Raw genomic sequence first — 14,552 nt, forward strand, 5'->3', positions numbered from 1 at the left:
TTAATGTAAAAGTTAAGTTGACGATAATAGCGAAATCTAATATTGATATTTTTTTAAACAAGAAAATTAAAATCTAAAGAAAAAAACAATTTTAACAATAACGACATATCGATAAGTCTATTTTTTACAGACAAAAATTGTTGGCTTAGAAAATTGATTAAGTTATAGCTACGATAATGTAAAAAAAACTTACTATTTTTGATGGGAACAATGCAAAAACCTGTGGAAATCATTGCCCATCCAACAATTACAAAGTTATGGTGATGACCAAAAAAACAATTTTTTATAGACTTTCAAACATTTAGAAAGTCTCGCTCTGGGTTAAATTTTCTATAAGCTTAATTGACTCTTTACCCAGCGTAATTTGATCCATTTCAATGGAATTAGCCTGTTTTGAGATCTCAATAAAATGATCCCGAACTAGATCTGAAATTATTTTTATGTTATTTCTAAATAGCTACATTATTTCAAACTCACATAACAAACAACAGAAAGCTAGCGAAGCTTTGATGCGATCTTCAAACGATTTGATAAAATCTTGGGCATTGATTCCCAAGATCTTTGGATTATTACGCCAACGATTTAGGAGGTCCATCATTACACTGTGGGTATCTGTGATAAATTAAAATATTGATTACGAAAACATTTTTTTTTATCCAGTTTATCTCACCAAAATTATTATTGTCCCTGTCAATACTTTTTTTGAAGAAAATGTTATTATTGCTTTGTTTATTAACGTCTTCAGGAAGTAAAAGAGTTGATAAAATGTCTTGCAGGTCAAGCGGCACGGGGTGGACATCATACACATCCTGATTTCTTGATTGTTCTATGTTTCGTGCCTGAACAAAAATCTCCTTAGCTATGTTTTCCGTAAATTCGTGGCCAAATATGGATTTCAAGGTAATTTCAGATTCGTATTCCATTTCTTCATTTGATAAATTAAAGCCGGTATGATTAATAATATTTGAAACAATTATACTAGAAAGAACAATTCTTGTATTAAATATTACAAAATTACAATTGATTTTCTTACTTCTTATTTAGTTTACACAAAATTTCATTCGGTGTTTTGAGTAGTTCGGATGCCTTTTGCACAAAAACAACTCTGTTCTTAAGCTTATTTATATACTTGCTTCTGTGCTGAATCAGTTGCTCTTGTGAATATTGGATATGTTTGTCTATTATTAGTTTTCTTTTACGAGGATTCTTTGGCTGTCTAAATGAAATATCAACCGGAGGATAAAAAGACGACATCAACGATGGTGTACACACTGGTTCAACGTTATTCAGATAGATTTGGGTCATATTAGCATTGTCAGCTTGAAAAATATTCAATTCATCCAATCTTGGCATTTTATCTGGTAAAATGTCAGTTGGATCCAGGGTTGTTGAGGGCCGCTTTACTACAAATAAATACAAATTAGTTAAACGACTAATATGGGGATTAGAAATTATTTACAGAATTGCCTTGTTGATTTGTTGGGGTAGAGTTCTTCAAAAATGGTTAAATCCAACTCATTACCATCGCCAAAACCTTCAGATGAAATGATAACGCTCTGATCCTCGTGAATTTGTATCTCTTCGGTGATAGTGAAGGCATGATATGAATTTGAGTGCGTAGAGCTTCGAGGCAGTTCAATAGACTATTGATATAATAGTTAAATAAGTTTAAAATAAACCGTTTAAAAAAATCTCAACAGGTCTGTCCTGTCCTATGATTCGTCCGATTTAAAATAATGCAAAAAAACTCTTCTTTATCTTCATTAAATTATCTTTTCTACAAACTTCGAATTTGGACAACATATTTTGATTAACTTTTAACTATCTTCCTAAACTCTTAAGCAATAATCATTACTAACAACAAAATACGCCTAATAAAAAATTTATAAAACTAGTAGGATAGAAACAGAAACACGGAAAGATGATTCTGCGCTGGTGATACTGATCAAAAGTACTTTTTGAAGAATAGCTAGAATAACTATTTTTGTGACCCACATCTTGTAATTCCTTTACCACCTGGTGTGTGGACTCTGACTGCCATAGCTGACATTCAGAAAGCATATTTGCGTAGTACTCCTGAACAGTTTTATTCAAAAGTTCTGACTCCTTCAATCTGGGACGTTTAGAGACGGTCACTTTGGTGTTGTTGGTAATCAAGCACTTCCGTTTGCGATTGACTCGGATCGCCGATTCCTTGACCACTACAGACTTGGTGGTTGTGAGAACAAAGTCCAAGTTGGTACGTTTCATTTGATCCAGCAAATGTTGGGTATCTCCTAAAAGGATGCCAAAAAATTAACATAGATTTCCCAATATTCGAAATAATGCTTACCTAAAAGTATGTTCACCTGACATCTGTAGATATCGGTGACTCCGTATGCCAAGCGTGAAATGTCCTTGTAAGTGACATTTTGCTTCCTTATTGTTGCCAAAACATTCGATCGGCGTATTGTCGATGAGTTTTCCTCTATTAAATCAGTTATTTCCTTACTAAAATATTGCACAAATGGGTTGGGTAAACCGATTAAATTGTAAAATGCTTACATATATACCAACACACATATGTATATATTTACTTACCAACAAGCGACTATATTCACTGCGGCGATCTCATTCCGATCGAATTGGTCAAAAGCCGTTGTCCTAGTGCCGCCCGCTTTCCAACAGAAATCTAAGATGTTGCCCTCATACAACTCCAAGTCCAGCTTAGGTATCGCCATCTTAGCTACTACATTTATATCGACTGATTACCCCGATTAGGTAGTTAAAAAGCTATTGAAAACATGTTTACTTGTTTTCAGGAAAAATGGCGCAAAAACCAACGGTACTTTCTGACAGCTCTGTTTGTATAAAGCTTTAGAGGTCACATAATTGATCTAAAATATCGTATCGGTTGTGAAGGAGCTATATACTTTAAATTAGCTTCTCGAAATAATTTGTTAATCCCTTAAGAATGTTATATATTAAAATTACATAACATATTTTTAAGAAACAAGAGACTTGGGTATTTAAAAACTATAAGTAAAGTGAATTACCTCACATAAACCCTTTTGTAAGCTTGTAAGTAAGTTAAAATATTCCTAAGGTAAAAGGATTTCTCGGACATTTATATAAACATTTATTTATACATGTTCTGCTCAACTATAAATAAATACAATAAAACTATTTTGTATTTCAATTTTGTGATCAACTACAAATTAAATGCAATAAAACTATTTTGAATTCCAATTTTGTTATATTACAAGGTGTATTTTGGATAAATGAATAATTGTTTATTAAGCGACGTACGTTAGAAAACATCCTTAATAATAATTTCACGATATTTTTGTCTCTGTATCTTGGTGTTGTTTATTAAGCGATATATATTAGCAAACATCGTTAATAATAATTTGACGATATTTTTTCTCCGTATCTTAGTGTTTTTTGGCGTTCAGAGAACGGTCGCACTGCAGGTGGAACAACAAAAACTTAAAATAAAAAAGGCCAGATATATTTGAACGTTTACAGGACTAGTGATATTTTATCCCCACGACAACTGCCAAAGAATCTGCAGGCCCATTCCCAAATTTCTCCCAAAACTTCAAAACTAAAGCTATGGTAAGAAGTCGCAGCCAGTTCCGAAAATCAATTAGCAAAATGAAAACATGACTAATGAAGGGAGTGTGGGCGTGTTTTTGTTTGTGTTTTTTTATCGTTGATTGTTGTTTCCAGATATCTCTGGTGATTCCCGTTTATTAATCAATTAAAACGATCTCTTGCAGGGTGATAACAAAATTTGCGACATTAGCAACGAAGTTCTGGAGGAATTGAAGAAGTTTCGATTCAGCAAAAGCAAAAATAATGCGGCTTTGATATGTGAGAATTGATTGCCATGGTAACAAAAGGGTCTCTTCTATAAACCAGCGTTTTTTTTCAGTAAAAGTTGACCGGGAAAAACAATCGGTGGTACTTGATGAATTCATCGACGATATCTCAGTGGACGAACTGCAGGACACCTTGCCAGGACATCAGCCCCGATATGTGATCTATACTTATAAGATGGTGCACGACGATCAGCGCATTTCCTATCCGATGTGCTTTATCTTCTACACTCCAAGGGATAGCCAGGTAAGCAATTAAAAAAAAACATGGACTATATTGATACACTTAGAATAACCAAACAACTTAACATATATAAATTTTTCGAATCTAGATTGAACTACAAATGATGTACGCCTGCACAAAGAGCGCTCTTCAGCGCGAGGTGGATCTCACGCGGGTCTACGAAATTCGCGAACTAGACGAACTGACCGAGGACTGGCTGAGAGCCAAGCTCAAGTAAAGTGGTTTCGATCTCTGGGATCAGTTCCGGGCCGTTGTCAAAAGCAATACTTTATTATAGTGCTTCGATTGATTTCGGAGCATTTTATTGAAATATTCAATGGATCAAAATGGATCAAGCCGATACCAACGATGCATACCAATACCAAACAAACCAATATTGAGATACGACAATTTTTACCTACAGAAAACACAAATCAAGATAAGTTTATACAACATAATGACAATTTTATATAGATTACCGCATGCGACAAGCATGCGGGAGAGTTCTTAGTGATTTTAGTTTTTGTATTTAAGTAATAATCATTATAGAAGCTGTGCTTGCCAAATTTCTACATGTATTTATTGTAAAGATATAAAAGCAAACATGACAAAAATATTCCATTTTATATAGACAAACTAAATAAAAGTGTTCAATATTAAATACGAAGACTGTAAAATGTAATTTACAGAGTAAAAAAATGATAATGTTTGCGGTTCGGAAATATTTTGGGATAAAAAATACTTTATCACACATATATACGTATCATATTTTAAATTAATAGTTTTTTAAGAGCATCTTAAAATTAATTTATTGTAATACTTTAGTAATGCAGTCTCTGAGCCGCCGTGTGGTGAAGCATTGTATAGCGTCCTTCGCTGGGCGTGGGCGGTGGAGGCGGCGGTGGTGCCAGCATGTGAGCCATGGCCGCCATTCCCATTTGTGTAGCGGGATTCGGAGGCCCCAGGTGATGCAGAGCATCGTGGTGGTAGTGATGCGACATAGGTGGTGCAGGTGGCAGCGGTAGGTTCAGTAGATTATTATTAACCCCATGAGTGCGAAAATGAAGGCTTAGATTGTCCGCCGTATCAAAAGCCTTGTCGCAATCTGGGCACTTAAAGTGGGCATGATCCAGGGTGTCCAGACCCACGGGATCAGTGTCTATGGGTTCGTCATCATCATCATCTACTATATCATGACTCGTACTGGATTCCAGAGGATGTAGTTTCAGTTTATGAGATCGCATGTCTCTTCGTCTACTAAACGCTTTGCCACAAACATCGCAATGGTGGTTTTTAATGCCCGTATGGGTTATCATGTGCTTGGATAGATCGCCGGCTGTATAGAAACCTTTTTGACAGACCGAGCATATCTGATCCCTCACACCTAAATGTATCTTCTGATGCGCCTGGAAATTGCCCAGGGCCGAAAACTGTTTGGAACAGATTTCACATTGAAATGGTTTGTCACCCGTGTGAGTCCTTTCGTGTACTTTCAAGTTATATTTCTGGGCGAATCGCTGGATGCAAAAACTGCATTGATAGGGTTTTTCACCGGTATGCGTTCTAATGTGCTGCGTTAGTTGGGCAATGCACTTAAAGCTCTTGTGGCATTCGTAGCAGGTGTGAGGCATCTTGGGCAGAGGTTTGGGTCCCCGTTTCTTGTGCTCCTCTGGAGGTTTCCTTTGATAGCGAGATCGCCTCTTGCCAACTTTGGTGTCCACCGGATCCTCCTCGTCGCTATCACGCTGCGGTTGCGAAGGCTTCTCCGCAAAGTCCGTGTTGGTGGCCGCATCCTGGCGCCACGACTCGAGGATACCCAGATATTGACGGAGGCGCAGATCGCTATTTTCGCATTCCTGTTTGAAGTGAAAGGCGACTCCCAGTCGGTAAATGCAGTTGTTGCAAATGACCGAAGGCAGACCATCTGTTTTGAAAACCTACAATAATAAATGTGTAAAATACATTATTGTGAAGTTTGTTTTTTAATACCCACTCTTATTTTGGCACACTGCATCAACATAACCGAGGGCATCATGGCAAAGTCTGTGCTGTAAATCGAAGTAACTGGATGTAATTCCTCCAGGCAAACGCGACATATTTTATGTATGTTATAATCCATATTTTAATTTGGTACAAATCAACAAACAATTTCTTTACGAGTTATTCTTTCAGCTCCAAACAGCTGATGGCGACCAGGGCTGCTAAAGGTACAGTCAGTGGCATAAATGACAATTTATTGAGTTGATATATGTTTTTGATTGTTGTTTATGGTAAGATTATCAAAATTAAATATTAGTACTTGTTTCGAAAACTATATTTTTTATGGATGTACAGTAGGAAACTTGCAAATTACCAACAATGGGTATGAGTATTTAGCATGAGAACATTTATGATTTAAATGACCATCTATATATTCTACCAATTCATATCATATATTTGTTTAAATAATACAAAATAAATGCCAAAATGAACACTTAAATGCTTTTCAATTTATTAAATACTTCAATTAAAAAAATAAACTAGTGTTAAGCAGTGCTGCCAGACTTGGCAATATGGTGTGACCCTCTTTCGTTTTTGCGCTGACGTGACGTGACAGTTGATTTGTTTGATTAAAATAAATAAGAGAAAAAGCGCATATAAATTGACTTGGAATCAATCAATCCTTTATCGGTAGCCGAAAAAGAATAAGTAATCCGCGAATTGGAAGCATAACTAAGGAGAAGCAATCGGCGGAACGGTCGAGAGAGAGAGAGCGAGAGAAACTGGGAGCTGCACGGGTGAAATTTTGTGGTTTCGGGACCCCCTTGACCCCCACAACACATCCTATCTCTATCACCATTTACCCAGTGGCAAGATGCTGTGTATACAATATTAGCGATTATCGAAAGCAGGCAGCGCATGTGCCGGCATCCGAGAAAACACTATTTAATATTTAAGCTTTTGTAAACAAATTCTGGAGCGGAGACCGAGGTCAAACAAACACAAACTGACGAATACCTGGTGAATAGGTTTCGTTTGGTTTCGCCGAAAGTGCCAGTAGTCCCGTGCAGTTTGCAATGGCCACAGCCACAACTTTGGATAGCCAGCTGTTGCCCAATGGCAGTAATAGGAATGGCAAGAGCAAAAAGGAGGAAGAAGGATCTGGTCTTAGTGCAGGTGCAGATGCTGGAACAGCACTAACAGCACACCCAAACACATCCGGCACCTTTATGAAACTGAAAACCTATCTCCTAGCCCTGCGTCCATGGTCGCTGTCCGCCAGTCTGGTGCCCACGCTGCTCGGCTCGGCCTTGGCCCACCGCTCCCAGTGGGCGTCGGAGTTCTCGCTGGCCACCTTCTTCCTCACCGCCTTCACCGTGGTCACCGTCCACTGCGCCGGCAACGTGGTCAACACCTACTTTGACTTCATCAAGGGCATCGACAAGCAGAAGGCCGACGACCGCACGCTGGTGGACCACATACTCACCAAGGATGAGGTAAGCACTCGATCGGATCGATCATTTAACCCTACAGTGCCCAGGTCTGACAGAGGAGGGACTCCCCTTAAGGCGAAATCAGGCCATTGAGAACATTTATTTGTTTGATATGGAAATTTAAACTTTACATGTCAGAAAAAATGGTTCTTACTCGAAATAATTTGAAAAATGCTAAGATTATGCCTTTTTTATATACCTAATGTAGATAAACAAATATAAAGAATCCAACAAATATGGAATAATTACTGATATTCAAATTATTTTTGTATACTAAATGCCTAATCACACGTTCAAAATAATGTAAATATACTTTGTTCGAAAAACAATTCACTTAATCACTTTTCATGCACAGAGGCGAAAAGCTATAACATATGATTTAGTTATTACGAATAATACTGCATCAATAACTGTAAAACGTGATTTATAAATATTTCAAATACATATTTTCTTAATACTGCATATGTTTTCAGCATTTGTAAAATATAAATTCTAGATGATTTCCCAGTTTTTTCTTTAAATTTGGAAACAGCCGATATTAAATACTTTGGCACAGAAATCGTGCTATTTTTTTAAATATCAAATTCTTTTGACAATTAACAAAGTACTAATTTAAAACAATGGCACACAAACAGAGCGTGATCGAGCAAATACACTTTAAAAATAAGAAAAGTTAAAGACGATTAATACAAGCAAATTATTTAATTTACTTCAGTTAAAGTCTGTCTCTTTTCTTTAATTTGGGTATTAAAGATTTAAATGAATGAATACGTCCGTTTAACTCAGTTAAAATTATATATTTCTTAATTTTCAGGTAGTTTCTCTGGGTGCCATTCTATACATGGCCGGCTGCGGAGGTTTTGTTTTGCTGGCGGTGCTCAGCCCAGCGAAAATGGAGCACCTGGCGCTGATTTACTTCGGTGGACTGTCCTCGAGTTTCCTGTACACGGGAGGCATTGGTTTCAAATACATCGCCCTAGGAGATTTGTTGATACTGATACTGTTTGGACCCATCTCTGTGCTTTTTGCCTTTATGTCACAAACTGGTCACGTGGATTGGACGACAATGGGCTACGCGATTCCATTGGCCCTAAACACAGAGGCCATCCTGCACAGCAATAACACCAGAGATGCGGAGAACGATCGTCGGGCTGGCATCGTAACACTGGCCATTTTAATAGGACGCACTGCCTCGCATGTTTTGTACGCCATGCTGCTCTTCGCACCTTACTCGCTGTTCTTCATATTTGGCTTGAAATACTCCCTGTGGTTCCTGCTGCCACTGGTGACCCTGCCACAAGCCTTCCAGATAGAGAAGCGTTTCCGGAACGAACAGACGATGCACCTGGTGCCACGGCAAACGGCCAAGTTGAACTTCTTCTTTGGCATCCTGTATATCGTGGCCTGCTGTTGTGCGCAGCAGTTGCCTACCTTTGGATTCCGCAAAAATTGATAGACGGGGAGAGTCTACGGATCTGGCAGAAAATCATAATCGGAGAGAAACTGGTGCAATGTTTTTAGGGAATTTCATTAGGTTTTAGTCAATGTGTGTAGTGAGAAGGGAGAACAAAGCTTTGTCAATTTCCCACAGTTTGATGTTGCGCAATTTTCCAATGCCTGCTAGTCGCCCGTTGGAGTCTAAACTTTTGAACTGAACATATCCTAGCCCTAAAGGGTCGATTCATTTGACAGAAAATCTAGGGATAAATATAAGCATTTTGCATTAGAGAGTAATGGCCTAATATCAGCTTAGAAGTTTACTTTTTGAATTCCAAATGATAACTATAATTCTGTCTGTAATTTTTCCAGACCGTTTTAACCATTTAATAGAGCTATAAAGTCTTTAAAAAAAAAGGAATCCATATTAAAAATAAACGATGACAATTTTATTTATAGAAAACAACATTTCGTTTCGAATTCAATTAGATTAAAAGTTGATAATAGACCTTTAGATTCTGAGTCAAAGTCTCTTTAAATTGTCCAAAGATTTGTTCATTTCCTACAATATCGACCCTAAACCTACCTCACTCGTTTTTATTTATTTCACATCGTCACAATCTTAAATCTTAACCAAACAATTACGACTCAATTACATTGATAATCATACTCTTCCTCTCGCGCGTTGGGAATTACGGACCAAGAAAGTTATGTGCAACAGTAACCAGTAATGCTTATGCAGACCCAATTTTATATTATTCTAAAATATATATAGCTCCACATTCATACGGTGCAGATACTTAAGTTCCGCGAATCAAAATGCAGATTTACTTTACGAATATAAGTGCTTGGAAATGCAGCTAAGTTGAAAGTTTTTGGCAATTGGCTGGCTTGCTTTTGGTGTAACAATTGTTAGAGTTTTTACATATATTATATACACGAACACGAGCAAATATTTATATACACATCTAGATCATGTAAGCCCAGTGTCTAGCGGCAGGCTGAGAGTGAGAATATCAAAGGAAAAATCTAAGTTTAACGAAAACAGAACACAAATTTAAATTTTTAAATAACTATATACGTAGATGTCGAGGCGAAGAAACAACAATTGTTTTCCATTAACAATAGCGTGTGCATATAAACAAATAGCTTTAAATATCGAACAGAAGAGGAGAAAGCCAAAACCCATTCGCATTATAATCCATTGTGTAACTGAACATTTTTGTGGCAATATTTATTTGTACGCTAGTTTTTGTATATTCATTCATGCTTTTGTATAATGCATTGAGAAATGCTTCTGTTGGAATCGCTTAGCAGCCGGATTGAATTGAACTAAGTGAAAACTTTGTAGACTACAAATCAACCACAACATGAACAATAATAATTATAATGATATTGATAATTAAATGTTTAATTAGAGAATGTAAACATTAATTGTTTGATATATACTGATATATTATTTTATTGAATGGAAGGGGGGTTTCTTTAACTCTCAAAATGTTGATATCACCCAATCCGTAAGCGGTTGATATTAATCAATTAAAAAAAAACAAATGGAAATCTCTTAACAATTTATTTGAAATTTAAACAAAAATGGTAGCATATTTCATTGACTTTGTACACCTTAATCCATGACGAGGTAAGTTTAAATTAAGAAATTAGGTTTACATTATATCGTTGTTATTCCTCTCTAGCTACCAACATGATGTCATATGGCTTTACTGCAGCAGTGGCTCCTTCGAGAGGTTCTTCCTCCGGCAGCTGACCAGGAATGGACACCATTTTAAAGTTCTGCAGCACTGTGGTCATAAACATAAAAAGATTCTGCCTCCCCAACAAATCTCCCATGCAGCGATGACGTCCAAAACCGAATGGATTGAAAGCTTCCGGTAATTTCAAGTGTCCATCGAAGAGAAATCTTTCAGGATCGAATGCCTCCGGATCAGGAAAGTCCACTGGGTTGATAAGCATTCCCCTGAAGCAGGCTATAACCATGGTGTCCTTAGGAATTTCATATCCCGACAAGCGAGTATCGCAAACAGCACGGTGCGGAATACCGAAAGTGTGGAGCATAAACATCCTGACCGCCTCCAAAGTGATGGCCTCGCAATACGGCAACTTAGAGCGGTCCCTGGACCACTCGGGTATGCGCTCCAGACCTACAACCTCCTTGATTTCCTGGAAGGCCCGCTCCTGGATTTCAGGCTGCAGTACCAAGTGCATGAAACAGAAACCGAGACTTTTATTGGTGGTCTCAGAACCGGCCAAAAACATGTCCAAGCAAATGGCCAACAAGCTCTCATCACTGAACATGCCTTTCTCATCATTCCCCTCCTCCTGGGCACGAAGATAAGAATCCATCAGATCCCTGGGCTCATCGTAGTTCTTGTAAGTCAAACGGTGCAGCTCGATCTCCTTGCTCATAAAGGAATACAAAGATCGATGGCTTTCCACAAAACCATTATATCCAGAAAAGTCCGGAGCAATGAATCGAAGTAGAGGAAAGTGACTGAATAGAGCACCCACCATATCAATGTTTTTAAAGAGCTCAAAAAAGGTCTCCAGTAGTTCCGTGATCTCTGGAGAACCAGGTTCATATCTCCTGCCACTCAGCATGCACCAGAGGGTGTTCAAAACATAAACACTGGTCAGATCGTGCATCTCAATACGCGCCTGCTTTCCTCCAGTCTTTGCCACTTGGTCCTTAAGATCCTGCAGCAAACAGGTCGCCTCATTGTGGACAATATCCATCATGCCACTTCTGGCAAAGCCGAAATTCTTCAAGTGCCTCAGGATAAACCTTCGCTGCTCCACCCACATTTCACCATCGGTTAAAAGAACTCCCAATCGGGAATTGAAGGTCCTTAGGCGATAGAATATACCATCGGGTCGGCCATCGATATCCTCATTAGTCATCATTTCACTAATTGCCAAATTCGTATAGGCTATCACCACCTTATCCTTGCCAATCTTTAGGCCAAAGAAACCATAAGGATTCACATATTGCTTGGCAAATACATCGATCACTTTGCAAAACATTCCAAGACGACACCGCAGCTGCGAAACCTGCAGGGCACTTCCCACTATGGGATACCAACGAGGTCCTGGCGGAAATCTCTTTGGCTTTCGAACTCCTCCAAACAAGATTGCCAAGAGGGTGGCACAGAAAATCCAGATGACCGCATAAAACATGTTTTTTCGGTGCTTTCACTTTTCCCAGTTACGCAATCTTGGCTGACTTTTGAGCTGGAGTTTGTGGCAGGTAAGTTATCCGCAGTTTCCTGGTGGTCCAGTCCACAGTTTGATCCCGCACCTGACGTTCACCCAAATCGACTGAATCCGCTCGGTTGGTTGGACCTGGCTTTTATAGACGTTTCGTTAAAAGCTTTTCCTCTTGTTTGGGTTTTCTTTTTGTGTTAAAGTTTTCACAAGAGTTGGGAGTTTTAAAAAATGAAAATTGATCAATTAGAGATCATTGAGAATAAGGCTTCGTTCCTAAAATTGGCTTCAATATGGCTTATCTAAAACACATTTTGTAATGTTGTTTAATGAAACATTACTTCATAAATCTCAACCAATTGTTTTAATAAGAATCCTAAATTTCTTAATGATAACAAAATATTCTCTTGTGGACGGATCGGAATTTTGAAGGTATTTTTATTTATAAAATATTAATGCACAAGTTATAATATTTTTTTAACAAATGTTTTATTACAAATTAAATTTGAGCAATGTGATTTATCCACCTACAAAAGGTTTTCCATAAAGAATCCCAAAACAATACAAATTTGTATTCTCTGAGAAATCTTTAAGTGATTATTCAAAACGTCCTTAACTCCATTCCTTTTAGCTTCAAAGTCCCGAATCTTCACCCGTCTGACCCACTGCCTTCTGGATAGTTGAACGCATGTTCCGCGGCAAATAATCGCCTCTAACCACCGACTTTAATGGTCATGGACAACAACGCCAAAGTCAAGGAAAACTTGTTGCGTTAAGAAAACCGCGAAAACGCAAATAGAAAAACCCGTTTGCTCCAAATGAAAGGGAAAACAAATGGAGATGTTGGGAAAAAGACGAAGAAGGAGGACGCAGGGGCGGAGCTGCCTGGACAACTCGACTGGATGAGGCTATTATGTCATCGCCATTGCGGAAAGCGGTGGGATGGACTTTGTTAGATGATAACTCCGCTGGTTCCGGTTTCGGTGTTTGGGATTTCGCTGTTTCAGGCGATCAAAGTGGAGCTGCCATCGATTTTCGGCATCCAATTGGGGCTTTAACACGGGCCACACTCGCGGAGATCGCCCATTTGAGGACTGGCACTCGAGCTGCAAAGACGTGACAGGACAGCAGCTTACTTTTAAGGATGGGTTTCAGGTGAGCATAGCGATAAACTGAGAAGGAACTATTTCAACACAAAAGCTTCTAGGAGATATTTTTAAGAAATGTTGAGTGTATTAAGTGCTAGAAATAAAAATGGAATCTATTTAAAGGTTTGCTACAACTCGGTTTTTAAAAGAAACAGCATAATAATTTGTCTAATTAAAAACGGCTCTAAAACTTGTATATCTCTGCTTATACCCAACGTTTTTTATATGTTCCTTTTTCGCTAAACTTGAGAAATTCGACAGTTAAAAATTTCAATAAATTAGGCTATATAAAAAATATCAAAAATTCGGGCTTAAATTCGTTTCCGTAAAACCTCGAATTTACGTTTTTAATGTTTTTATTTTGAAACCCTTAATAGAGTCGTACTGTTGGCTGCCACCGGCCTGGGAGCAATGTATATGATGCATCTGCTGGCCCAGGATTGGGTGAAGATTCGGCCGATACGGGGAATAACGCAACTGGCCGGAATGGCGACTCAACCTCTCCAACAAATTATTGCACCCATCCAGCAGGCCAGTGGTTCCTTGAATTTATTTCGAAGCAGACGAGAGGCGAGCTTAAAAAATGAGCTTGGTTGGGTGCGAAGGACTCAGGACTCGGAAGGAGGAAGTGGGAGAGGTGGCGCTACAGGAAGAGTAGCCGCAATCGATTGGAAGAGGATCCTCTCAAGAGATCCGTTCGAATGCCTGCAGTCCCTTATTTGCCAACTTATGTCCGGTGCTGAAGCGAAAGTTCCGGAGGCAGAGCTGCTCATGGATTATCTGGAATCATCACTGGAGATGGCTCCGGCTAAGATCGGACGGGCCTTTAGTCGAGGATTGGCATTGAGGGGATCCACTGAGCTCTGCTTCAACGAATATCCTTTCTGTCTCTATTCCGCTAAAACGATGTTGCGCATCCTGCGGTGGTTCAGTGAAACGGGGGAAGTCCCCGTGGATGAAGTGGTTTAGTTACATTATATTGGCTTCAATAAACATAAGGAGAGAGTGAAATGAGGAAGTGAAAATGTGAGTTTCATTTTGGTAAAAGGTGTCAGTGCGATTGAAGATTAATTTTGTTGCTGTTTGTATTTCCGAATTTGCAAAATACCAGTATGGGTATTTCCATTTAGGTCATATAGATAAAGAAACTAGTGAAATGGGGGTTTTGAGAAGAAAGTTATGTTATAATTGA

At 38.5% G+C, this 14,552-nt stretch overlaps 6 protein-coding genes across 8 annotated transcripts; 3 read left to right on the plus strand and 3 right to left on the minus strand.

The window, feature by feature from the left end:
* Positions 1–89: 89 nt before the first annotated feature.
* LOC108046047 lies at positions 90–2,827 on the minus strand. Of its 3 annotated transcripts, none has more exons than XM_017125603.2 (8): positions 2,581–2,827; positions 2,333–2,490; positions 2,014–2,276; positions 1,460–1,643; positions 1,034–1,403; positions 671–978; positions 478–612; positions 90–426 (listed from the first exon to the last, which is right to left on the minus strand). In XM_017125603.2, exons 1-8 carry the CDS (start codon positions 2,718–2,720, stop codon positions 302–304), a joined length of 1,683 nt encoding a protein of 560 aa, XP_016981092.2. In that variant the 5' UTR covers positions 2,721–2,827; the 3' UTR covers positions 90–301. The 3 variants fall into 3 exon arrangements, with proteins under 3 accessions (XP_016981092.2, XP_016981091.2, XP_016981090.2); XM_017125602.2 differs by having other exon boundaries at positions 90–420; positions 1,996–2,276; XM_017125601.2 differs by having other exon boundaries at positions 1,996–2,276.
* A 603-nt stretch (positions 2,828–3,430) lies between these two features.
* Positions 3,431–4,744, plus strand: LOC108046051 (glia maturation factor beta). Its single transcript, XM_017125607.1, has 4 exons — positions 3,431–3,597; positions 3,762–3,855; positions 3,917–4,107; positions 4,193–4,744. Exons 1-4 carry the CDS (start codon positions 3,595–3,597, stop codon positions 4,319–4,321), a joined length of 417 nt encoding a protein of 138 aa, XP_016981096.1. The 5' UTR covers positions 3,431–3,594; the 3' UTR covers positions 4,322–4,744.
* A 109-nt stretch (positions 4,745–4,853) lies between these two features.
* Positions 4,854–6,281, minus strand: LOC108046050 (zinc finger protein OZF). The gene is made up of 2 exons (XM_017125605.2): positions 6,077–6,281; positions 4,854–6,020 (listed from the first exon to the last, which is right to left on the minus strand). Exons 1-2 carry the CDS (start codon positions 6,200–6,202, stop codon positions 4,905–4,907), a joined length of 1,242 nt encoding a protein of 413 aa, XP_016981094.1. The 5' UTR covers positions 6,203–6,281; the 3' UTR covers positions 4,854–4,904.
* Positions 6,282–6,654: 373 nt separating this feature from the next.
* Positions 6,655–10,421, plus strand: LOC108046040 (ubiA prenyltransferase domain-containing protein 1 homolog). Its single transcript, XM_017125590.2, has 2 exons — positions 6,655–7,559; positions 8,371–10,421. The coding sequence occupies exons 1-2, from the start codon at positions 7,140–7,142 to the stop codon at positions 9,007–9,009; spliced, it is 1,059 nt and encodes a 352-aa protein (XP_016981079.1). The 5' UTR covers positions 6,655–7,139; the 3' UTR covers positions 9,010–10,421.
* Positions 10,422–10,518: 97 nt separating this feature from the next.
* On the minus strand, positions 10,519–12,234 carry LOC108046038 (probable cytochrome P450 303a1). Its single transcript, XM_017125589.2, has one exon. The coding sequence runs from the start codon at positions 12,183–12,185 to the stop codon at positions 10,674–10,676; it is 1,512 nt and encodes a 503-aa protein (XP_016981078.2). The 5' UTR covers positions 12,186–12,234; the 3' UTR covers positions 10,519–10,673.
* On the plus strand, positions 12,167–14,433 carry LOC108053193. The gene is made up of 3 exons (XM_044459787.1): positions 12,167–12,255; positions 12,844–13,367; positions 13,738–14,433. Exons 2-3 carry the CDS (start codon positions 13,357–13,359, stop codon positions 14,327–14,329), a joined length of 603 nt encoding a protein of 200 aa, XP_044315722.1. The 5' UTR covers positions 12,167–12,255; positions 12,844–13,356; the 3' UTR covers positions 14,330–14,433.
* The last annotated feature ends 119 nt before the right edge of the window (positions 14,434–14,552 follow it).

Source organism: Drosophila rhopaloa, unplaced genomic scaffold, assembly GCF_018152115.1.
Source record: "Drosophila rhopaloa isolate 14029-0021.01 unplaced genomic scaffold, ASM1815211v1 contig_2, whole genome shotgun sequence".
Lineage (NCBI taxonomy): Eukaryota > Metazoa > Arthropoda > Insecta > Diptera > Drosophilidae > Drosophila > Drosophila rhopaloa.

Bases quoted from the DNA above. Each gene is read 5' to 3' on its own strand.
- LOC108046047 (XM_017125601.2), bottom strand. From the start codon at position 2,720: ATGGCGATACCTAAGCTGGACTTGGAGTTGTATGAGGGCAACATCTTA. The intron at 1,644-1,995 runs GTGGGTCACAAA...TTATATCAATAG, and splicing joins TGGTAAAGGAATTACAAGAT to TCTATTGAACTGCCTCGAAG. The intron at 427-477 runs GTGAGTTTGAAA...AAATAATTTCAG, and splicing joins AGCTTTCTGTTGTTTGTTAT to ATCTAGTTCGGGATCATTTT.
- LOC108046051 (XM_017125607.1), top strand. The intron at 3,856-3,916 runs GTGAGAATTGAT...GTTTTTTTTCAG, and splicing joins AAATAATGCGGCTTTGATAT to TAAAAGTTGACCGGGAAAAA. The intron at 4,108-4,192 runs GTAAGCAATTAA...TTTCGAATCTAG, and splicing joins ACACTCCAAGGGATAGCCAG to ATTGAACTACAAATGATGTA.
- LOC108046050 (XM_017125605.2), bottom strand. From the start codon at position 6,202: ATGGATTATAACATACATAAAATATGTCGCGTTTGCCTGGAGGAATTA. The intron at 6,021-6,076 runs GTGGGTATTAAA...TTATTATTGTAG, and splicing joins TGCAGTGTGCCAAAATAAGA to GTTTTCAAAACAGATGGTCT.
- LOC108046040 (XM_017125590.2), top strand. From the start codon at position 7,140: ATGGCCACAGCCACAACTTTGGATAGCCAGCTGTTGCCCAATGGCAGT. The intron at 7,560-8,370 runs GTAAGCACTCGA...CTTAATTTTCAG, and splicing joins ACATACTCACCAAGGATGAG to GTAGTTTCTCTGGGTGCCAT.
- LOC108046038 (XM_017125589.2), bottom strand. From the start codon at position 12,185: ATGTTTTATGCGGTCATCTGGATTTTCTGTGCCACCCTCTTGGCAATC.